The sequence below is a fragment of the Aquarana catesbeiana genome, linkage group LG06 (assembly GCF_042186555.1).
Source record: "Aquarana catesbeiana isolate 2022-GZ linkage group LG06, ASM4218655v1, whole genome shotgun sequence".
Lineage (NCBI taxonomy): Eukaryota > Metazoa > Chordata > Amphibia > Anura > Ranidae > Aquarana > Aquarana catesbeiana.
Genome location: NC_133329.1, coordinates 328,643,986 through 328,668,569, shown reverse-complemented (window position 1 = coordinate 328,668,569; position 24,584 = coordinate 328,643,986). Strand labels below are relative to the sequence as shown.

At 42.4% G+C, this 24,584-nt stretch overlaps 1 protein-coding gene across 2 annotated transcripts in view; it reads right to left on the bottom strand.

Annotated features, from left to right (window-relative positions):
- PDE11A (phosphodiesterase 11A) overlaps positions 1–24,584 on the bottom strand; it is a 988,141-nt gene that overhangs the window by 165,681 nt on the left and 797,876 nt on the right. For both annotated transcript variants that reach the window (XM_073633831.1, XM_073633832.1), the window contains one exon: positions 4,252–4,361. In XM_073633831.1, the coding sequence (XP_073489932.1) occupies positions 4,252–4,361 (110 nt within the window). The remainder of the gene's footprint in view (positions 1–4,251; positions 4,362–24,584) is intronic.

Genomic DNA, 24,584 nt, shown 5'->3' with positions numbered 1-24,584 from the left:
TTAGCGCTGTAGCACCTGCAAAGCGCCCCAGTGTGAAAGGGGTCTAAAACTGGGGAGTGCAAAATCTGGTGCAACTCTGCATGGTAGCCAATCAGCTTCTAACTTCAGCTTGTTCAATTAAGCTTTGATAAAAAAAAAATCCTGGAAGCTGGTTTTATGCACAGCTGCACCAGATTTTGCACTCAAGTTTTAGTAAATCAAACCCAATGTGTTAGTGCATCTAAATCTGCTAGTACATCTTATGGCCCTTTCACATGGTCTTTCCAAACAGGTCCAGCTGTCAGTTTTTCAGGCGGACCTGATTGGATGCTCTATTCATCTCTATGGAGCGGCAGATGTCAGCGGTGACATGTCTGCTGACCTGATCCAATCCTGTCCATGAAATCCAGACGGATGGAGACTCTATTTTTCATCCTTCTGGAGGACCTCCCCCTAGAGGAGAACGGGACTCTGACAGGTCTGTCTCTGCACAGTGAGCGGAGACGGACCCGTCATCTGCCTGTTCAGTGGGGATCAGCGGATCGATCTCCCGCTGAGCAAAGCGGAGTCCGCTGGGAGGACCGCCCGTGTGAAAGAGCCCTAACAATCTTCTCCCCCCAGAATTGATTTACTAAAACTGGAGAGTGCAAAATCTGGTGCAACTCTGAATAAACAATAACAGCTTCTATTTTTTGTCAAAGCTTAACGGAACAAGCTGAAGTTAGAAGCCGATTGGCTACCATGCAGAGCTGCGCCAGTTTTTGCACACTCCAGTTTTAGTAAATCAACCCCATTAAATCTAAACTCCAGCTCACAATTTTTAAGCAGTTACAGCAACAGTTTTTTCCTTTTGGGAAGGTTTTAAATAAATAAATCTGATCATTGTAAGCACCCCTGTCAGTGTTATATGGTTTGTCTCTGATAGTTCTGTAGGACAGCTTGTTCTGTTGAAAAACAGCAGACTTACTGGCCAGATAATCAGGTGAATATAAAAAAAAGCCTAATAAAGAAAAATAATACAGCCATCACATGTAAGAATCAGTAAGCGGTAATATAATAAATGCTTGCTTTTGGGTTTAATACCACTTTACATGTGATGGTGATTTATAAACAGTTGTGAAGGAATTTCGTTTTTACTGTTCCTGCACCTACTTCTTTTTTAGGAACTGTTAGAAAACTCCAATCTCCAACTTTGGACTAGACATGTGCAATTAGTTTCGTTCCAAATTTGGTTTTCGGCTACATTCAACAAATTTGTTAATTCGTAAATATTCAAATTAACGAAAACCCGTTCAACAAACTTTTCCGGAAATTCAGAAATCTGAAATTCTAAAATCCGAAAATAAGAATAAAAATCCGAAAATTCGATAGAAAGAAAATCTGAAAATAAGAACGAAAATCCGAAAATTCGAAAACCCGAAAATCTGAAATAATAACTAACTAATAATAATAACTATTAGTAACTATTAAATTATAGGTATTGGAATTTCCTTTCAAATTTGGCTGTTGAACGTAACGAATACGGATTTATCCAAAGTTATGAATTATCCGAAATAACAAATGCCGCATCTAAATGAATAGAACGTAACAAATTAATAACAATAATAAATAATAATAAAAACTTTTTATTATTATTATTATTTATTATTAATAATTCCTTAGGTCCCATTTGTTTAGATGCGGCATTCGTTTTTTCAGATAATTTGTAACTTCGGATAAATACATATATGTTACGTTCAACAGCCAAATTTGAAAGAAAATTCCAATACCTATAATTTAATAGTTAGTAATAGTTATTATTATTAGTTAGTTAGTTATTTCGAGTTTTCGGACTTTCAAATTTTCGTTCTTATTTTCAGATTTTCATTCTTATTTTTGGATTTTCGAATTTTTGTGTTTCGGATTTTTGAATTTTTGTATTTCGGATTTTCGAATGTTGGATTTTTCCGAATTATCGAAATAACGAATACTAAATCGAAACTAATGGAACATAGTGAATTCAAATTTGTCCAAAGTTATGAATTTATTTGAAATAATGAATTTTGATCATAACGAATGACCCGAAAAACTAAAAAAAAAAAAAAATGAATGAAACGAAAAACGAACACATTTTTTGGCAGTGCAAATCTACTGGTGCACATGTCTACTTTGAACCACATTTTTTTTATCTTACTTTTGAACAGAGTAATGCCCCGTACACACGGTCGGACTTTGTTCGGACATTCCGACAACAAAATCCTAGGATTTTTTCCGACGGATGTTGGTTAAAACTTGTCTTGCATACACACGGTCACACAAAGTTGTCGGAAAATCCGATCGTTCTAAACGCGGTGACGTAAAACACGTACGTCGGGACTATAAACGGGGCAGTGGCCAATAGCTTTCATCTCTTTATTTATTCTGAGCATGCGTGGCACTTTGTCCGTCGGATTTGTGTACACACGATCGGAATTTCCGACAACGGATTTTGTTGTCGGAAAATTTTATCTCCTGCTCTCCAACTTTGTGTGTCGGAAAATCCGATGGAAAATGTCCGATGGAGCCCACACACGGTCGGAATTTCCGACAACACGCTCCGATCGGACATTTTCCATCGGAAAATCCGACCGTGTGTACGGGGCATAAGGAAGGATTCAACCCATTATCAGGTTTACATTGCTATCTGGTACTCTGTTATTTTTGTAACACCAGGACAAGAAATAATAAGTAGAGACAGAAAAGTGCACATAGTATGTAAAAAGGTTCTCTCCTTTTCCCACTCTAAAAAAATCAGTTTATTTCTGTGGGGTTGATCTGTTCTCATTGGAGACCGTTCTAATTACTTCCTCTAATGGGAACAGAAAGTGAGACTACCACCACCACCACCACCTCCACTCTACTCGCAGTTTTCACCTGCCTGGATAAAAAGATGGATGTTTAAAGTCAGGTGACATGGAGTCCTGAGTCAGGTGACATGGAGTCTAAGTCAGGTGACATGAAGTCTAAGTGACATGGAGTCTGAGTCAGCTGACATGGAGTCAGGTTACATGGAGTCTGAGTCAGGTGACATGGAGCCTAAGTCAGGTGACATGGAGTCAGGTGACATGGAGTCTGAGTCGGGTGACATAGAGTCTGAGTCAGGTGACATGGAGTCTGAGTCAGGTGACATGGAGTTAGGTGACCTGGAGTCTGAGTCAGGTGACATGGAGTCTGAGTCACGTAACAGGGAGTCAGGTGACATGGAGTCTGAGTCGGGAGACATGGAGTCTAAGTCAGGTGACATGGAGTCTGAGTCACGTAACAGGGAGTCAGGTGACATGGAGTCTGAGTCAGGTGACATGGAGTTAGGTGACATGGAGTCTGAGTCAGGTGACATGGAGTCTGAGTCAGGTGACATGGAGTCTGAGTCACGTGACATGGAGTCAGGTGACATGGAGTCTGAGTCAGGTGACATGGAGTCTGTTGAGACTATGGGAGAACTCCTTTCTGTGGCTAAGAACAGACTGAGAGCAAAGCTATGCTATCCAGGTAGAGGTTGCAAGTATATGATTCATTTTCCTGTACCCCTATGTGAAAAGAAATGTGCATTATACCTCCCTCCTGAAGAACAAAACAGGTAGGAACCCTGAAAATGACACCGGAGCATGGAGTTGTTTTTATTGTGTGTTCCTGTCTCTGTTGGTGGAGCTGCAACTACCCTTGATGCTAAACTAGTCTTTCTCAACCTTTTCAACACAAAGGAACCCTTTAAATAACTTTCCGCTCTCGGGGAACCACTGCTAAAAATGACTATATCCACAACTCATGATACATTAGTGGGGTGGTCAGTGGGAAGTATGCTGCTTACACTTGTGGTCATTGGGAGGAATTCCCCCCTTATAGATAGCTAAAAAGATCAACGGTGTCAGTGGAAACTTATTTGAGAGGCAAAAATTGTCATTGCTCAAGGAACCCCTAGCAACTCTTGGAGGAACCCTGGTTTTAGAAACCTTGTGCTAAACGCTCACAGTATATACAATGTTTAATTATTTTTAACATAAACATAGTGCAAGACCCTACTTTAATTTAAGAGGTCTGCATTAAAAGAAGGATGGCATTTGACAGCATGAAATGACACTAATCCTCCAATTAAACGAAGAAGAGCTTTTGGATCGTTTCCCATAATGTGCAAGCATAGTAATGGCTGGTCGCATTCACGGAACATAAAAACAAGCTCACGATTTCCTGACAAGGAAAATGAGGTTAGACCATGAATTTACATGTGAAGTATACTGCAACTCGATTTTAACTTACTTGGCCTGGAAGGCATTGTTGGTTCCTCTGTGGTCAAGATCATGACAAAGGCAACCTACGATTACAGCCAAAATCTCAACATCGGTCAGAATCTCCTGGAATCCTGCAGTCTGGGGTTTAAAGATAAATAAGTAAATAAATAATAATTTATATACTGTATTTTGTTATAATTGTACAGGATTTATATAGTGCCAATAGTTTGTGCAGAGCTTTACAACATGAGGACAGACAGTACAGTTACAATACAATTTAATACAGAAGGAATCAGAGGGCCCTGCTTGTTCAGGCTTACAATCTAAAAGATTTTTTTTATAAAGGGTAAATTTATTCAGGTTTCAAATAAAGAAAGTTACAACATACAGAACATTTATTTTACAGAGGATGTCATTCACGGAAAAAAAAATCCACATACAGATTACATAGGAATAATTTTCTAAAATATGTATTTAATACATTCTACTTGTAACCTGAAGCATACACAGCTCTTTGACTATTTTATTTATGTATTGGTGTTCATTCTAATGTCAATCCATGGCATCCAGACTATGGATATGTACATATTTACACATTCCAAACAAGCAGTGAGCTTTAAAACAAGCTCCCATAGACCTCTGATGGAACACGAAGAAGCACTGAAAGCCATCTTTTTTAGTAGCTCAGCTCACCCTGCCCTATGTTTACATTGCAGTAAAGACTACAAAGCTCCAGAGTCACTTCTGGGAGGGAGGAGCACAACGAGCTGAGTGGGATGACTTGAATTCTTCTGCTGTAAACTTTGAGAATGAATTGTTCCACAGTGCCTGCAGCTACAGAAGTCAGTGCAGGTCCAGAGGTCTCCTGTTCTGATAACTGTCAAAGAAGGTAAAATTCTTCACTTTGGAGAGATTTCTTCTAACTTCCTATTGCATTTCCAAAATAATAAGTGAATGGACAACCCTTCAACAACACACAGATTGCAAAAAATATTATGACTGGAATTTAACCATCCCCTCTACTCAAAACTCAAAAAGTGTTGGCTATACATAAAATTAATGAAAAAAGGTTTGGCTATACATACACTTTATTTATATGTATATCTGTTTGCACTCCATGCACTTCATTCTTGTTCCAGCATTAAATGCCAATGCAAAATAGTTGATGTAACCCTGGTTGGCAACCCTTTAATGCTGTATGTTTTGCTTATGTTTAAATAAACTTCTCTTATGGCACTTTTACACTGGGACATTGGCGGTAGCGGCGCTTTACCGCCAATGTCATTTTACCGCCGTTTTACCGTTATTTTAGCGGCTCTTTTTGGCCACTAGCGGGGAGCTTTTAACCCCCTCTAGCGGCCGAAAAAGGTTTAAAAGCGCCCTTGGGCTCTCACACTGGTGTGACAGCAGAGGCGCTTTACAGTCGCTATGCAGGCGCTATTTTTAGCGCAATAGTGCCTGTAAAGCGCCTCAGTGTGAAAGTAGCCAAACAGAGCTTATTCCTGTTTTAATAAAGCTCATTCACTTGTTACTGGTGTGACAATGTTCAGCTTGTTGGGTTTAGGTACAAGGCGAGTCATCATTGGGAATGGCAGGAGGACCCAACATCTGAGTAGCTCCCTAGTAATCAGTGCCACACTGACATATGTCAAATAGTTCCAAAACCTCAAAGAACATACCATTTTTCTTCACAAAATATCATCTCTTAGCTGGTATATGCTCAGACATTAGAGCACATACTTTCTGCAAACCACATTTGTTGTGAACTTGTTGTGTGTATGCTATAACAGATTTGCATGTGTTCGTGCATGACAAGGGTGCATAGTAAATACTGTGATAAAACAACTGGGTTTTTTGGCTTATACTATGAATGCATCTATGCAACAGCAAAAACGCATATGCTTAGATAAACCAAGCCCAATTTTTTATCCACACAGCTATGAGTTAGTAACAGAATAAGAGTACAAACTAAGAAATATATCTTTTTACAAAAATGATTCGCTGCTCTGATTTAAACTATTAACATTAAGGCCCCTTTCACGCTGGGGTGATGGGGGCGTCGGCGGTAAAAAAAAGCGCTTTTTTTTAGCGCCGCTTTACCGTCGTGTATTCGGCCGCTAGCGGTGCGGTTTTAACCCCCGCTGGCGGCCGAAAAAGGGTTAAAACCGCTCGCATAGCGCCGCTACAGCGGCGGTATAGCCGCGGTATTGCCACGCTGCCCCATTGATTTCAATGGGCAGGAGCGGTTTAAGAACGGTGAATACACCGCTCCTTCACCGCTCCTCCAAAGCGGCAGTTTTAGGTCGGTTTGCAGGCGCTATTTTTAACGCAATAATGCCTGCAAACCGCCCCAGTGTGAAAGGGGTCGAAAGCTTGACATAGTCATCCTTGGAAACCATAAAAGTTTTGGTCAATTAATTTTTTTTTTTTAAGTTGGTTTAACCACTTCAACCCCGGAAAGTTTTACCCCCTTAATGACCAGGCCATTTTTTGTGATAGGGTACTGCGCTGTTTTAACTGACAACTGCGCGGTTGTGCAACGTTGTACCCAAACAAAATTGATGTCCTTATTTTTCCTCACAAATAGAGCTTTCTTTTGGTGGTATGTGATCACCTCTGCGGTTTTCATTTTTTGCGCTATAAACAAAAAAAAGAGCAACAAGTTTGAAAAAAAAAACAATATTTTTTACTTTCTGCTATAAAACATATGCAATAAAAATATGTAAAAAATCTAATTTCTTCATCAATTTAGGCCAATTTGTATTCTGCTACATATTTTTGGTAAATAAAAATCCCAATTAGCGTATATTGATTGGTTTGCACAAAAGTTTTCCGCGTCTACAAACTATGGGATAGATGTAGGGGCTTTTTATTTTTTTACTAGTAATGGCAGCGATCAGCAATTTTTAGCTGAACTGCGACATTGCGGCAGACAAATTGGACACTTTTTGGGGACCAGTGACACCAATACAGTGATCAGTGCTAAAAAAATGCACTGACACTGTATAAATGACACTGGCAGGGAAGGGGTAACATCAGGGGCAATCAAAGGGTTAAATGTGTGCTTTCTAACTGTGTGGGGGATGCTGACACTAGACGAAGAGAAAGTGTTCCTGATTAGTAGGAATCACAGATCTCTCTCTTCCTCTGTGACAGAATGACGGCCTGCCTTGTCTACATAGGCAGACCGCCATTCTGTCATTCCCTGAACGATTGCAGCGCACCGGTGGCCACCGCGGCCGCCTGACCAACTGTTTGGCTCCCCCTGTGTCCAATCACAGCGGAAACGGGTCGCCGGTGACGCACACGCGCGCCCGAGACCAGAAAGCACTAACAACGTACAGGTACGTTGTTTTGTGCAGCCAGACCGCCCTGCTGCAGTACATGTGCGATGGGCGGTCTGGAATTAGAAGCTGAAGGTTTTTTACCTTCATACCTTCTATACATGAAGGTAAAAAACCTTCTGTGTGAAGCAGCCCTCTCCCAGAAACCCCCCCACCAATCCTTACCTGAGCCCCCCCCTCCGATCCAGCGATGTTCACGATAGCCTCGGCTGTCCCGGGACTCTTCCTCCTCACTAGCTGAGAAAGCAGCAGGATCCCAGCCAGTGAGCCAACAAGGAGAGTGCGGGGGGGGGGGGGCAAACCGCAGCTCTTTGTGTCTTATGGACGCATAGAGCAGCAGCTTGGGAGCAAGCATGCAGCGGTGCCCCCTTGGGTAAGATGCTTTCCCTGGGGGGCACTGGTCGAGGGGGAGGAGCCAGGAGTGCCAGCGGGGGACCCGAAAAGAAGAGGATTGGAGCTGTTCAGTGCAAAACCACTTTACAGAGCAGGCGAGTATAACATGTTTGTTATTTTAAAAAAAGATAAAAACAAAGCTTTAGTATCACAATATATATTTTTTTTAATCAATAATTTTTTTTTTAATTTCCAATTTACACAATATAATTAACTGATACTTTATACAGTATATTTAAAAAATCAAATAAAGCATACTGTATATTTATATAACATATAGACTTTATGTATTTATATGCTTCATAGCAGTCTGGAAATTTCATTTAATGGATCTCTATTACCTGGAGAAAAGGGGGTTCCAACCCTCTTAGCCATCCAGGTATATTTTTAAAACAAAGGTTTCAGAGAAGGTCAATTTTTTAGCACCCACTTATATGCAATTGTCCATATTTACCTGATTAAAAGACATTTTAAAAGTGTAACATTTTTTATTGTTAATAATGAATGTAATATAAATGGTATAAATGGTACATAAAACGTATACAAGGTTTAATAGCTAAATGCTAAAGTCATTTTTCACACAATTAAAAAAAATAAAAAATGATGGTAGACAACGGTAAGTTGAATCACAGTCTGCCTTTGTATATGAACTTGGGGATTTAAAGGTTCAGTCAAACTCAAACTTGATATTTCCAGTTTTAGGATGCTGGAGATTTAAGCTGATGTCACAATTTTACAACTCGCCAGCAACAGGATTGCTTTGTAGAGCAGGGTAGAGCAGAAAATACTCACCTTTTTGAACTCCCTCTCGGGATGGAGGAGCATGGCATCACTTTTTCCCTGGAGAGGGACATTCTACAGCATTTCCGTCAACAAGGGGAACAAAGCTTCACTCATCAGGCCGGCAAATTATAACAGGATGATGTCCTTGCTGAAGTATTCAAGACATATGAAGCCATGGGCTGACCCAACTCACAAAGGCCCACCTAAAACTAATAAATAATTTTTGGCAGGAAAGACCTTTTTTATTGGCAAATAATGTAAATATCCTATAGAAGGAAAGCCTCTCATAATAGATGCCAGGAATGAGCAGACTTAGAAATCCCAGGTAGAGATCTCACTATTCCTGAACTTATAAGATGTTAGATAACTCAACCTGAAACATCAGAAAAAAAACCTACAAAAATCTCATTTTTAGATTTTAAGTACAACCTGCTACTAAAAAGCCAAAAAAGGGAAGCCACACAGCTCATCGGCATGGCAGTTGTAGCAGAAGAAGTAATAAGAATGAGTTATAATTCATCAGTGAGGGATCTTAAAGTGAGTTATGAAGGTCATTCACTTCCTGAGAAATGAAATGTGTGATATGGCGACAACCTACTTTTATGTATTGTGCCACAGGTAAAGCAAGGCTTTAATTATCCCTTTTTATTTCTTCAAATTTGAATACATAAAAAAAGAGGAAAGAAAACAAACAAAGACAGTCATTTTAAAATGTACTGACATTATATAAGAAAATATCTTCTTCTTTGAAATGAATGCAAATGAATATAATGTGTATAGCTGCAGAACATACTATACAGCATAATTATTGCTGCAACCAATTGCACGCCTTTTTCATTATTTTACACTTTATCACTATATATTTATTAAATATGAAATAGCGCAATCACTGAATCAGTATTGTTTTGATAAGTGGTACCAGTAGTCTTTGCTGCGTTACTGAATTTGGACAGAGAATTGTGAACGATCCACAGAACAGCAGAAGATTATCCAATAATACTTCTGACAAACTAGCATTGAAACTTTTGTCTCTGAATAATTATCGGTGCAAAGTACTTTTAACCACTTACCCACTGGGCACTTAAACCCCCTTCCTAACCAGACCAATTTTCAGCTTTCTGTGCTCTCACATTTTGAATGACAATTACTCAGTCATGCAACGCTGTAGGTTTTTATTTTTTGCACTATGAATGAAAAATGACTGAAAATTTTGTAAAAAAAAATGCATTTTTCTTTGTTTCTGTTATAAAATTTTGCTAATTAGTAATTTTTCTTCATAAATTTTGGCCACAATTTTTACTGCTACATATTGTTGGTAAAAAAATAACTCAAATCAGTGTATATTATTTGGTCTGTGTGAAAGTTATAGAGTCTACAAGCTATGTGCCAATCACTGAAAATAAATCACACCTGATGTACTGACGGCCATCATTTCTTGAGACACTAACAAGGCAGGACAGTACAAATACCCCCCAAATGACCCCTTTTTTGGAAAGTAGACATTTTTTTTCACAAAATTGTCATATTAACATGGCATATGCATACTTGCAACTACACCCCAAAACACATTCTGCAACTCTTCCTGAGTATGGCACATGTGTGAGACTTTTTTACAGCCTGGCCACATACAGAGGCCCAACATACAGGCATTCTAGGTGCATAAATTACACATCTAATTTCTTGACTACCTCTTACACTTTTGAAGGCCCTGGAGCACCAGGACAATGGAATCACCCAAAAAATGACCCCATTTTGGAAAGTAAACACCCCATTTTGGACATATCATGCTCCGAACTTTGTGGGAACAGTTTGGGGATGGCTCCTTCCTGTTCCAACATAACTGCGCACCAGTGCAGAAAGCAAGGTCCATAAAGACATGGATACAGTATATATCTTTCATTGGAAGCCATTGTCTGGCTCCTTTCTTTTTTCCACAAATAATACCTATTAGTAGGTTTAGTCCTGCCTGCTGATCATGTTTTATCTGCTACAAAGTTGAACATTTCTCAACACAACACTTAGGACTTCACCATGGTAAAACCCCCTTTATTACCTACATCTATGGACAATAGAAGTAGTAAGGTAGGATGGAATATGAAGAACAGTACAGTTTTTTAAATGGAATAGACAGATGACAAGACATGTTCTATGCATTACTGTATAGGTACTTTTTGTCTTTTTCCTAGGATATTTTTAGAACTTTCTTTCTGCCATCCTTCATGATATTCCTTGAACAGGATGATCGAGCTGCAAATGTTTTTATTGGCGATTGTAACTCCATAGTCAGTAATTTGCTACCATTTTTGTTTGTCTTTTACATTTAATTAAAAAAAATATTTTTTATTTGCATAACATTTTTGCAAAAGAATTCCTTACTTTAACACATTTCTTCTTTCATTGCTTTTCTTCTCATATTTGTGAAGGGCTGAAAATCCCCAGTCCAGCGGCCTTGTTGGGGGTCTTGTGGCTGGTATTGCCACTATCTGCCATGCTGCTGTGTTTGGTGGGGTGGCTGTGGTGGGGGGTGGCTGTGGAGGTGGTGGATGTGGGGCCACAAAATCGCACAGGTGTGTTTTCTTTAATTTGGCCCCTCACCCCCTTGTTGAGGAACTGCAGGATTAGTTCCTCACACCTGCTCCTTTGCTCACCATCCATCTTGCTTAATTTATTGGCAGTCACCACGGCAAATCCCTCATCCTCATCTGGGTCTGTCCTGATGGCAGTAGCGGCCTGGCTGAGGAAGGCAGCTGTGGCCTCGTCCAGATTCCTGCTCTTCCTGGCCTTTTTAGCAAGAGGGCATAGGGGAGGCATCTGGGACTCTGTCTGGCTGCTGGCTGCTGGCTGCTGGCCACAGGCTCCTCCTGAATGACACTTTCCTGTGTATGAAAATGGGATATAATGAGAATCTTTTTTAGGGTTTGGTCATCAATCACGTGCAATTTTGATCTCCTCACCGTTGCAAATTGAATGTGGACAAATAGAAAAGACTGTCATTAAGACCCCAGCCTTTTTTATTCTTGTACATATCATTTTTGGTCACTACTGTCTATTGATATGGAAACCACTTTGTTAAGGCAGAAATATTTTAACAATAACCTCTAGTTATCATCATTGTATTTTTGGATACAGATATGTTCAACAATGCTATACCTGGGTCAAGCTGGTCTCCTCCACGTCTTCATCCTGTGCAGCAGGACCTGGGTCGACTACACTGGCTTCACCAACTCAAGCAGTTTCTCCAGCGCTGCCTTCCTCAAGATTTTATTCCGAGTAGTCTCGACTCTTGACCTTCCAGAGACAGGGCAGCTCCCGGTACAGGTCAATGTTTTGGGGCAAAAAATCAGGCGCAGAAAATGTATCCGTCATGATAAATAATATGATGCCTGCAAGACAGAACACAAGACAAAACATAATGTCTGGCTTAACTCATAAGTTGCTCCCAATCTAGGCCAAAAATATAAGCAGTATAGACCACTAACCACCTATGCCCAAATTTCCAATTGTCCCTTCGTTTTCTAGCTCCTTTTGTGTGTTGGCGATGGCGATCGTTCGTCCTCCACTCCAAGATCGTTCCTACGGCCGTTCCATCAACCGTGCGTTATGGCTTTATATACACTGAGAATGCGTGAAAACTCCGTTCTCATTGCGTCATGATGCTGGGGCGTGACCATCTCTCTTCTGCATGCGACACACACGGCGGAACATTCGGGAGGGACAACATGGCAGATTCGGTGGATTCCAGGCAGCCCCGCAGTGGTGTAGCTCATAGGAGGCACAAAGAAACCCCCATGAGCAAGGATGAGAAGGTGGAGATGCATCCTCGAGAAGCACGACTATGACTGCAAGCTGCGCAATTACGAAAGGCCCAGCAGCCGAAAGGACGCTATTTTGGAGAAGGTTATCCCTGTTTTGCATGGTGAATGTTCGGTGCAACGAACAAAGGACCAAATCAGAAAATGATGGTTTGATCTCAAACACTGTGAGCAAGGCTAGATGGAGTCCATACATAAGATCATCTAAAAAAGTAAGCAATATTTGTATCTAACCAATATGGATATGTGTAAATTAGCTGTATGTATATGTGCTTTCTCCAAGTAGCTCGAGAGAATTATATATAATGTTTTCTATAATCTTTGTCTTTATTGTTATTTTAAAGATAAAGTAAAATAGAAAGCAGGTATGAACATTCTTATTTGGTTCTGTTTTTGGACATTTCTTTATTTTTGGACATAATTTTTTTTCTCTTCTTTCAATAGGGAGGCACCAAAGAATGAGGCAACAGCCAATCCACCAGAAGGGGCAAAGGAAGGCTACCCTCGCTCGGGCCCCAACAAGGGAGCCAACAAGGCCATCTTCACACCAAAAACGTAAGTGACAACTTCAAACACACCGATTTAGCCACCGACAGGGGTGATTCTAGGTGGGCCAAAGGCCATGGGCTTAGGGCAGAACCCAAGGGGTAAAGAACACTTTCTGGTTGCTGCCTGACTCATCAGTGCCCATTAATGCAGCCTTGCCAGTGTATACATGGCTAGAGGAGAGGTCCCGGGGATCACAGTCACACAGAGTCACGCCTGCTAGAATGATCATCATATATCCCCTATCCCCTAGGAGACAAGAGGGGTGGGGGGCCACTACAGGACTTTTCCAATGTTGACACTTGTCCAGTGTTTGCCTTCTGCAAAATGACATCACCTTCCCTTTTCTATGCATTTTTCACTGTAAAAAACCCACAGTGCAGCATGGTGGAGTCCACTAGTCAGGAGCAAACATTGTCATCAGACCAAGTGCAAGGTTGGTCAACTAATAAAGCAAATGAATGGTGTATTATTTCTTTTTTAGCGGAAAGTGAGTGTGGTCATCTCACCCATGATGATGGTTTGGAGGCATGGGATCTGACTCCAGGCCCCAGAACAGACCTGTCCATTGTGGACAGCAAATCCCCTGACGCAAGTTACACTGAGGGCCAAAGCTAACCCCGAAGAGGAAGAAAGATTTCGGGAGCCTCTTGTTTGCGCAAGTAAGTATTCTTGGAATCTGGCTTCAAATGTGTCTACATGTCGAGTGTTTAGCTGAACAAACAAAACACCCACTCCACACATTAGCAAAGTATGTAGTGCCGTAACATTAGTATGGAGAAAGAAGAGGTGGAAGGAGCTGTCATTTTTGCTAGGTACCTGTGTTTTGGAGACCCAGGCACCAGGGCAAAGATTACTGAGTAGTTGCAGTGTGTACATTCCTAGTAGTGTAGGTGTCTGAAGGGCAAGCAGGAAGCAGGTTGCAAGCAACAATAGACTGGGTAGGTAAGTATTTCCTGAATTGGAATAGTAACTTGACCATAACTCACTATGTAGGGCCTCAGCTACTTGACCATCGTTCCCTTAATCCTTTTTTGTCTTCTTACTAGGTCATGATCTTCCAAGATGCACAATTGGCTGAATGAGTGCAGATATGGTGCATTGTTTGAAGGAGCTGGAGCAAATAAAGGAGGCTGCCACTGCTTTACAGCGAAGAATCAGAGATTTTGTAGACATGTTTGCAAAATTCTAATTTTCTCTTGCCTGTTTGGAAGTTTCTTGTTCCACTTGTTGGCTCCTGTTTGCACTTTTAATATTTACCATGTTTTTCAGATTTTTAAATGAGAAAGTTTAGTGTTCGAACCCAGTGTTTCTCCACTCTACTCCTCTAGGTGCACCACCAGGTCCTGTTTTCTGTGTTTTCCTCAGTTTAAAAACGACTGTGTGAATTACTAACATTGAAAATAACAACATCTCCTGTGCCAAATTCAACAAATATAGAAAACATGACCTGGGTTTGCATCTTGAGAAGGAGAGTTGGGAAACACTGCCCTAAGTAATGAGAATTGTAATCTTTCTGTGTTTTGAAGAATAGCAAAGCCAACATTTTTATGCACACAAATTGTGCCTTAACATTCTTATTTCCCTCATGATCCCATGCCTAATGTGTGTATTTCCATACATATAGTTTGCCAAAAGCCACAAAACACACAGTGCGTCAACATGTGCTATCTACCATCACTGGGTATCGATGGACGCGTTTTGGGGATGCAACCACTTCCTCATAACTATAGAAGCTCAGAGGAAGGGGTCGCACCCCCGAAACACGTCCATTGATACCTTGTGATGGGAGCTAGAACATGTTGACACACAGTGTGTTTTGTGTGTTTAGTAAAAAATTTGCTTGTAACTACACACATTTGTGGCATGGGATCATAAGGGTAATTTAATTCCTATGTCTCTACGTGTCCGTGGCTTCAAATTTTGGCTTTTAAAGGGGTGAGATCACTCTATATGAGGAAGGCAATATCCACACAGTCTTGAGATACTAATGTCTCATTTGGCCTTCGCTTTGCCAAAATCTAACTTTGTAAGTTCCTGAGTTTGGGATGTGTATCTAATGTTTTTGAACATGCCTGTTTAGCCCCAAAAAAGGGTATATCATGAAAAACATAAATATTATACACCAAGATGTTGGTTTGTTTTAAAACCTTAAAAACGCACATGTGAATGTGCTTGGAGTAAATTGTTTTTTACTAAACAATGTGTGGCTTATTATTTTAAAGCTCAATACCAGTGTATTTGTTAAGTTGTTGTAGTTACAGTGACAATGTGCTCTAAAATGTGGCCAATTCCTGCAATTTTTAGTCCTCCCAAAAATTATGAGTTGAAAAGGCATAATGTTTTTGAAATTCATGCATTAGATCAATTAAGAACAAAAACATTGTGTGTGTGTAGCAGACCCACAGCACACCATAATAGTTAGCGGATGAAGAGATTGTCACCTCATGTAGCAAAAAAAGTACATTTGCACTATTGTAGCAAGTGGCCAAAATAAAGGCCATTTGAGAACATATTATACAGATAAGAACACAGATAACAGCAGTTCAAATGAAATATAAGTTTATAATCAAATAAAAATATTATTCAGGATCAGCTCCAATTTGCTGCCAAGACACTGCCCCTCTACCTACAAAATAATCAAGGTATTGTTGACGTATATCTCGGGCATTTTGGGAGGGCAATCCAGCACGGCCAGTTTCTAGAGTCGTCATCACGCCCACAGACGGCTGAGCTGCAGCCTCTTCAGCTGGGCCTGTCACTGCAGGGTCCATATCGGTTGGCACTGAGGCAAGGTAGCTGCTAGCATTCCTCCATAAAAAATTATGGAGCAGCACAATACCACATGGTTAATTTTGTATAGTGCCAGGTTAATTGGTGTTAATAACAGCCTGAACTGACTGGAGAGGATGCCAAAGGTTTTTAAAATCACCCTTCTGGCACTAGAGAGACTGTAATTAAATATTGAGGAAAAGATGATCCGCACTCCAGTGATTGCTCTTAAGAATAATATTTATTGACAGGCCACAGTGACCAAATGCAAATAAGAACAGTTGACGCATTTCAGCCTATAAGGCCTTAGTCGTAACCACATTACAGACATGAAACTTTGAAAATAAATAGTAGCTCCAAGGATCACTGGCTCCACCCATTAATTGTCTTAATTGACTACAGGCAATTATCCAAAAAAGGGGAATCAGCTATACTGCATATTAAGTGATCCATATGTATGCCACTATTTGTCACACACCTTAGAGTGATAATAAGTGCATGTGTGCACACACTCATGCATGCACTCATGCACATATACATGATTAAAACACACCATGAAATACAAAAAACATTAGATACAAAAAATAAAATAAAAATAATAATTCAGGTATGTGAAAAAGACACCAGAGGAGGAAAAGAGAGAAAGAGAGAGGAGGCTCTGGGGAGAGGCATGTTTAATGTAAGTGCAAATCCAGATCCCACATCAGGTTTAACCCCTGAGGCGATCTAGTTTTTAATCTAAAAATCCACCATGCTTCTCTCCCCAGTAGCCTTCTCTCCCTGTCACCTTGTCGGAGAGGATCTCAGTTCAGGACACTTGCTGGGCACGCAGGCGCGTGCGCGGTCGTGGTGTTTGGCGCCGGTTGCCCTATTTAGGTTGCTGGGATGCTGTGCTCGGTGCTGTCAGATCATCAGCTTCCTGTTCCTGTGCTTCCTGTTTCCTGTGTACTGTTTGATCTCTCTGTGACCCGGCTTGTTTACTGGACTCTGCTCTGCTATCCGCCTGCATCTGACCCCGGCCTGCCTCCGACTTTGAACCTGCCTGACCCCTCTGTACCTTGCTGACCGCCTGCTGCCAAACCTGCCTGTAACCTGGACTTTGTATCTGCCTGCTCCTTTTGTACCGTTCCGACCGCCTGCTGCCAAACCTGCTTGTGACCTGGACTTTGTATCTGCCTTCTCCTGCTCTGCACCTGTAGCTGACCTGCAACCTACCTATCATCTCCTGCCAGCTTGCATCAGGACTCTGGGCCTCATCCCTGCTAACCACCCGCCAGGCTCTCATATCATTCTGTGCTCCCGTGCCTTCTGTGTGCTCTATCAGGGGCCAGGAACCAGATACGTACGGGAGGCCATCCTCTGCTATATCGGGTTCGTCAGTCTGATACGGGTAAGTCTGACACACCTCCTCTGGGCGAGTGAGACAATCGTTCTATTCCTCTAAAGCGGAAAGAGGAGAGATTGCCCTGGTGACATTCCCTAAAGTGATGTGTTGCATTCAAAATATTTCTAGCATTTGGGTTAATTGTGTCACAGTAATGTTCCCCTATACGTGCTCTCAAAGGACGTGTGGTACAGCCTACATATTGGAGGCTGCATGAAATACAGGTGATCAGGTAAATTACATAGTATGTGCCACAGTTGATATATTGCTGTACAGTAAACTCTTCACCTGTAGCTGCGGCAACAAATGTTTTACCCAGATCACACAAGTTACAGTACCTACAGGTTTTTATATTACAAAGGTAACTGCCAGGATAGGAGAGCCAGGTGGGTGTAATTAAATATTCTCTGCTCTGGGGTGAGGTTCCTCATAGGAAACAGCTTCATAAGATGTTCCCCCAGAGCAAAGGCCTCATCTGCAACAAAAACAAAATTGAGGCCCTCAACATTCTCCTCAGCAGGTGGCAAGTTTAGGGTGCCATTCTGGAGCCGCTTGTAGAACTCTGTCCTCCATCATAGTTGTGGCCATTCTTCCCAACATCAAGACACAAGAACTCATATGTGGCAGACACTACAGCTAGCAAGACTATGCTGCAAAAGCCCCTATAATTGAAAAAATATGAGCCAGAGTTGGGTGGTGGGACAATCCGGACATGTTTTCCATCAATAGCACCACCACAGTTGGGATAATCCCACTGATGGTGGAACTAGGCTGCAACGTCCTGCCATTGCTGTAGGTTGGAAGGAAACTGTGGATTAAAAAAAGAAAAAAAATTACTACTTCTGCACATAACATTGCAAACAGATTTGACACAAACATGCTTAGCCAACATAAGGAGAAAACTTAACTGAGTATTTAAAGGCAAAAGGGTAAGGTCAACTTATCTGATTCATCTCTCCCTTTGGTGGCCCATAAGCAAAATTTTAGGGTGGAGGGGAGGAAATGGGTAGATGTTTTGGACAGGTAACCTTCTCCTCTTTCGTGAGAGCTGTTTGCACAAATAATCAGGGATACTTTAGCCAGCCCCTCCTTACTTAAACTATTGGCAGCCCAGTGGACAGGTAAGAAGTGTCATAATCTAAAAATATGGCTCCACACTGTCCAAATTGCAGCACATTTTGACATTCTGATCAATATAATATATCAATATAATAGGAGACAAAAGCTGTCTATGTTACAATTTGTAGGTAATCAGGCAGGCCCTTACACTACATGGTTGGGTGACAAAAGAGGGATAGTGTGTATTGGTTTGGCAAAGTCAGCAGATAGATTATTTGTATGTGTTGACTTTGCATTTTTTTGGGGGGGAGGGTTTCAAATGAGTTTGTGCCCCAAATGGTCTCTTGCACTCTGCCTGAATTTGAGGACAATAATAACATTTGTACACATTTTATTGGTTAAAATAAAAAAACAGGTGTTTCACCAGGCCTGCAGAAACACCACTCAGTGCCAGGTCACTATGCTGATCCCAAATGCAGATAAGTATAAAAATGCAAATAAACATTCATAAGTGCATATATATGAGTAAAATCCACTTTGCAGCTATGCAGAGAGGAAAAAAACCCCAAAAACATCAAAGCAGGAAAAAGCAGCCGTCTAAAACAGAATACATAAATATAAACACAGTGTTTCAAATGATCTACAAATAGACTAAATTGTCACACTAGACAGCGCTAATGTTGAGCAGTTATCAACTAAACATGCGGCCAACAACACATGCATAGGAAAATCCTGTAAAAGAAAGTCCCTTAGGAGAAAGTCCCTTGAAAAGAGAAGTGATGTAAAGTTCAGGGTGTAGTTCCAAAAAAAAATTAATCAGGTGATCATGAAAACATTCCTCAGCGTGCACCTTCCACCGATCACTATGAATTCCACCCAGTGCGACCACTCTCCCCCTAGGGGGTTAAACTCACCAGAATTGGGGAGTAATAGAGCATTCAGAATACGAATACATGCCAGCAACTTGTTGTTAACATCACTCGTGAAGGATCATGGATGTACAGGGCTCATAATAAGTCAAAAAAACAAGAAGAGAAGTGCACATAGCGTAATCCTGTTTATTGACTATATTCCCCTCCACATATAAAAAACAACACCCCCCCTTCAATAAATACACGTACATCAATTTTCTTAAAAAACGAGCAATCAATCAAGCAGGTAGTGAGAGTGTGTCTACTTCACCATGAGACGCCAGCGCCGCTACACAGGAGACGTTGACCACTTCCTGGTTATGCAGTTGGCTCAGGTGGAGCGCAGGAAGTGACACGTGCGCTCCACCTGAGCCAACTGCATAACCAGGAAGTGGTCAACGTCTCCTGTGTAGCGGCGCTGGCGTCTCATGGTGAAGTAGACACACTTTCACTACCTGCTTGATTGATTGCTCGTTTTTTAAGAAAATTGATGTACGTGTATTTATTGAAGGGGGGGTGTTGTTTTTTATATGTGGAAGGGAATATAGTCAATAAACAGGATTACGCTATGTGCACTTCTCTTCTTGTTTTTTTTACTTATTATGAGCCCTGTACATCCGTGATCCTTCATGAGTGATGTTAACAACAAGTTGCTGGCATGGATTCGTATTCTGAATGCTCTATTACTCCCCAATTCTGGTGAGTTTAACCCCCTAGGGGGAGAGTGGTCGCACTGGGTGGAATTCGTAGTGATCGGTGGAAGGTGCACGCTGAGGAATGTTTTCATGATCACCTGATTAATTTTTTTTGGAACTACACTCTGAACTTTACATCACTTCTCTTTTCAAGGGACTTTCTCCTAAGGGACTTTCTTTTACAGGATTTTCCTATGCATGTGTTGTTGGCCGCATGTTTAGTTGATAACTGCTCAACATTAGCGCTGTCTAGTGTGACAATTTAGTCTATTTGTAGATCATTTGAAACACTGTGTTTACATTTTATTGGTTGTTTAGGGTAAGCCCCAAAATTTAGCTGACAAAAAACACTGTGAAATTACTAAGCTAGGTGTGTATGGACCCAGGATAGCATGCTGGGGAGGTTAGTTATGGAAACTATTCATGTAGGCCAACAAAGGAGCAGGAAAAGCTTAAAGCATGCATGAGGACAAAGAGGACATTCACAGCATATTACAATATTGAAAATGATGTAATCAACAAATTAAGACAATACATTACCAAACATTAATACATAGAATGTGATCTTAAAGGTAAAAACTTACCCGAATATAGTCCTTCTACAGTACTTGAATAATAGCTGAATAGGTATCTGGAATAATGAGTCCCAGAGCCTGGGGGGAGATCCCAGTGGTAAACTTGAGGTACTGGAGACTTCTCCCCGTCGCCAAGTAACGCGAGGTGGCTATGAGCCTTTGCTCAGGCGTGATGACAAGCCTCATGCTTGTGTCCTGCTTCGTAATATAGGGGGTCACCAATGCCAAGAGTTGGTGAAAGCAGGAGTCCGTCATCCGGAGATAATTCCGAAAAATCATACGTATTATTCTCCTGAAGCTCCAGCAGCAAAGGCATATGACATAATTGGTCACGATTAAGCAACCAAATTTTGGTCCAAGAACTCCTCCTCCTCCTGTTCCTGGACTGGACTTTAGTCAAACCAATAACTCCAAAGCCAATAATAGCATGTTCTCTCCTCCGATTCTGCAACATGGCTGGTTGACGAACAGCCGTTCAGAAACAAACCGACAAGCACAAACTGAAAAGCGCAAATCAACACTCACCAAACTTCTACCAACAAAAAAATTAGCAGAAGGAGTCCAAAGGGTGGTGCATGACAATTGAACTTCCTCTTTATCAGCTCGTAGTATGTCACTACGTTCGTGTTTGTTGGCCGACAATTGTGTACCGTTTGTATGCAAGACAAGTTCATGGCACACGCCCTTTGGACAAAAGTCTGACGCTTTATCTGCCAACAATCCGATCGTGTGTACGAGGCTTAAGTTTAGGAATCTCTATCATATACAATGGAGGAGATTTAGGAAAACGGGTGCACACATAATCTGGTGCAGCTGTGCATGGTAACCAATTAGCTTCTAGGTTTTATTGTCATAGCTTAACTGGACAAGCTGAAGTTAGAAGCAGATTGGTTACAATTGGGTACAGTTTTTGTAAATCTCTCTCACTACGTCATGCATTGACAGCAAAAATGTTGTGCAGCTTATAGCAACCAAAGTTTTACAGTGGTTGTAAACCCTTACAGACCACTTTGACCTACAAGTAAGCCTAGATTAAGGCTTACCTGTAGGTCCAAGAAATATCTTCTAAACCTACACCGTTTAGGAGATATTTGCAGAAAGACAGGCACCGCTGTCTACGGCGCATGCGCCATAGACATCGGCGCGCAGGCGCACTGAGCATGCCGCTGCTAACGGCGATATGCCATTAGTGGCAGCTCCCATGTGCATGCGTGGGAGTGACGTCATCACGGCTCTGGCAAATCACAGCGCCGGAGCCACGATACCCAGGAAGAAGATGGAGGCTCTGTAGCAGAGAGGACAGTGGTGACATTGCAGGCTCCTGTATCAGGTAAGTGACACATAATGGGCTACTATGCGATGCATAGTAGCCCATTATGCTTTACCTTTGCAGGGAAACAAAGAGTAAGTAAACCCATCAGGGCTTACTTCCTCTTTAAGATTGGAAATACAAGTCTGTCCTGGAAATACTATTTTAGCTTGTGTTGCTATCCATTACACACTGTCAAATACTTTCTGGTAGGTGAGTTTCCCATATTAACCACTTGACGACCGCCTCACGCTGATTTACGTCGGCAAGGTGGCACGGACAGGCAAAATCACGTACATGTACGTGATTTGCCTTCCGCGGGTGGGGGGTCCGATCGGACCCCCCCCCGGTGCCCGAGGCGGTCGTCTTTTCTCCCACGGCGATCGGAGATGAGGGGGAGGCCATCCGTTCGTGGCCCCCCCCTCGCGATCGCCGCCGGCCAATGAGAACATTCCTTTGCTGCTGTATGCTAAATAGCAGCAAAGGAAATGATGTCATCTCTCCTCGGCTCGGTAATTTCCGTTCCGGCCCGAGGAGAGAAGACAAGTGAGTGAGTGCACAACACACACACACACAGTAGAACATGCCAGGCACACAAAACACCCCGATCCCCCCCCCGATCGCCCCCCCGATCCCCCCCAATCACCCCCCCCCCCCTGTCACAAACTGACACCAGCAGTTTTTTTTTTTTTTTTTTTTCTGATTACTGTATTTGTGTCAGTTTGTGACAGTTACAGTGTTGGGACAGTTACTGTTACCCCCCTTTAGGTCTAGGATACCCCCCTAACCCCCCCTAATAAAGTTTTAACCCCTTGATCACCCCCTGTCACCAGTGTCACTAAGCGATCATTTTTCTGATCGCTGTATTAGTGTCGCTGGTGACGCTAGTTAGTGAGGTAAATATTTAGGTTCGCCGTCAGCGTTTTATAGCGACAGGAACCCCCATATACTATCTAATAAATGTTTTAACCCCTTGATTGCCCCCTAGTTAACCCTTTCACCACTGATCACCGTATAACTGTTACGGGTGACGCTGGTTAGTTTGTTTATTTTTTATAGTGTCAGGGCACCCGCCGTTTATTACCGAATAAAGGTTTAGCCCCCCGGTCGCCCGGCGGTGATATGCGTCGCCCCAGGCAGCGTCAGATTAGCGCCAGTACCGCTAACACCCACGCACGCAGCATACGCCTCCCTTAGTGGTATAGTATCTGAACGGATCAATATCTGATCTGATCAGATCTATACTAGCGTCCCCAGCAGTTTAGGGTTCCCAAAAACGCAGTGTTAGTGGGATCAGCCCAGATACCTGCTAGCACCTGCGTTTTGTCCCTCCGCCCGGCCCACCCAAGTGCAGTATCGATCGATCACTGTCACTTACAAAACACTAAACGCATAACTGCAGCGTTTGCAGAGTCAGGCCTGATCCCTGCGATCGCTAACAGTTTTTTTGGTAGCATTTTGGTGAGCTGGCAAGCACCAGCCCCAGGCTGCGCCAGATTAGCGCCAGTACCACTGACACCCACGCACGTACCATACACCTCCCTTAGTGGTATAGTATCTGAACGGATCAATATCTGGTCCGATCAGATCTATACTAGCGTCCCCAGCAGTTTAGGGTTCCCAAAAACGCAGTGTTAGCGGGATCAGCCCAGATACCTGCTAGCACCTGCGTTGTGCCCCTCCGCCTGGCCCAGCCCAGCCCAGTCCACCCAAGTGCAGTATTGATCGATCACTGTCACTTACAAGGCACTAAACGCATAACTGCAGCGTTCGCAGAGTCAGGCCTGATCCCTGCGATCGCTAACAATTTATTTGGTAGCATTTTGGTGAACTAGCAAGCACCGGCCCCAGGCAGCGTCAGGTTAGCGCCAGTACCGCTAACACCCACGCACGCAGCATACGCCTCCTTTAGTGGTATAGTATCTGAACGGATCAATATCTGATCCGATCAGATCTATACTAGCGTCCCCAGCAGTTTAGGGTTCCCAAAAACGCAGTGTTAGCGGGATCAGCACAGATACCGGCTAGCACCTGCGTTTTGCCCCTCCGCCCGGCCCAGCCCAGCCCACCCAAGTGCAGTATCGATCGATCACTGTCACTTACAAAACACTAAACGCATAACTGCAGCGTTTGCAGAGTCAGGCCTAATCCCTGCGATCGCTAACAGTTTTTTTGGAAGCTTTTTATTGAACTGGCAAGCACCAGCGGCCTAGTACACTCCGGTCGTAGTCAAACCAGCGCTGCAGTAACACTTGGTGACGTGGCGAGTCCCATAAGTGCAGTTCAAGCTGGTGAGGTGGCAAGCACAAGTAGTGTCCCGCTGCCACCAAAAAGACAAACACAGGCCCGTCATGCCCATAGTGCCCTTCCTGCTGCATTCGCCAATCCTAATTGGGAACACACCGCTTCTGCAGCGCCCGTACTTCCCCCATTCACATCCCCAACCAAATGCAGTCGGCTGCATGAGAGGCATTTTTATGTCCTCCCGAGTACCCCTACCCAACGAACCCCCCCAAAAAGATGTCGTGTCTGCAGCAAGCGCGGATATAGGCGTGACACCCGCTATTATTGTCCCTCCTGTCCTGACAATCCTGGTCTTTGCATTGGTGAATGTTTTGAACGCTACCATGCACTAGTTATTAGCGTAGGGTACAGCATTGCACAGACTAGGCACACTTTCACAGGGTCTCCCAAGATGCCATCGCATTTTGAGAGACCCGAACCTGGAACCGGTTACAGTTATAAAAGTTAGTTACAAAAAAAGAGTAAAAAAAAAAA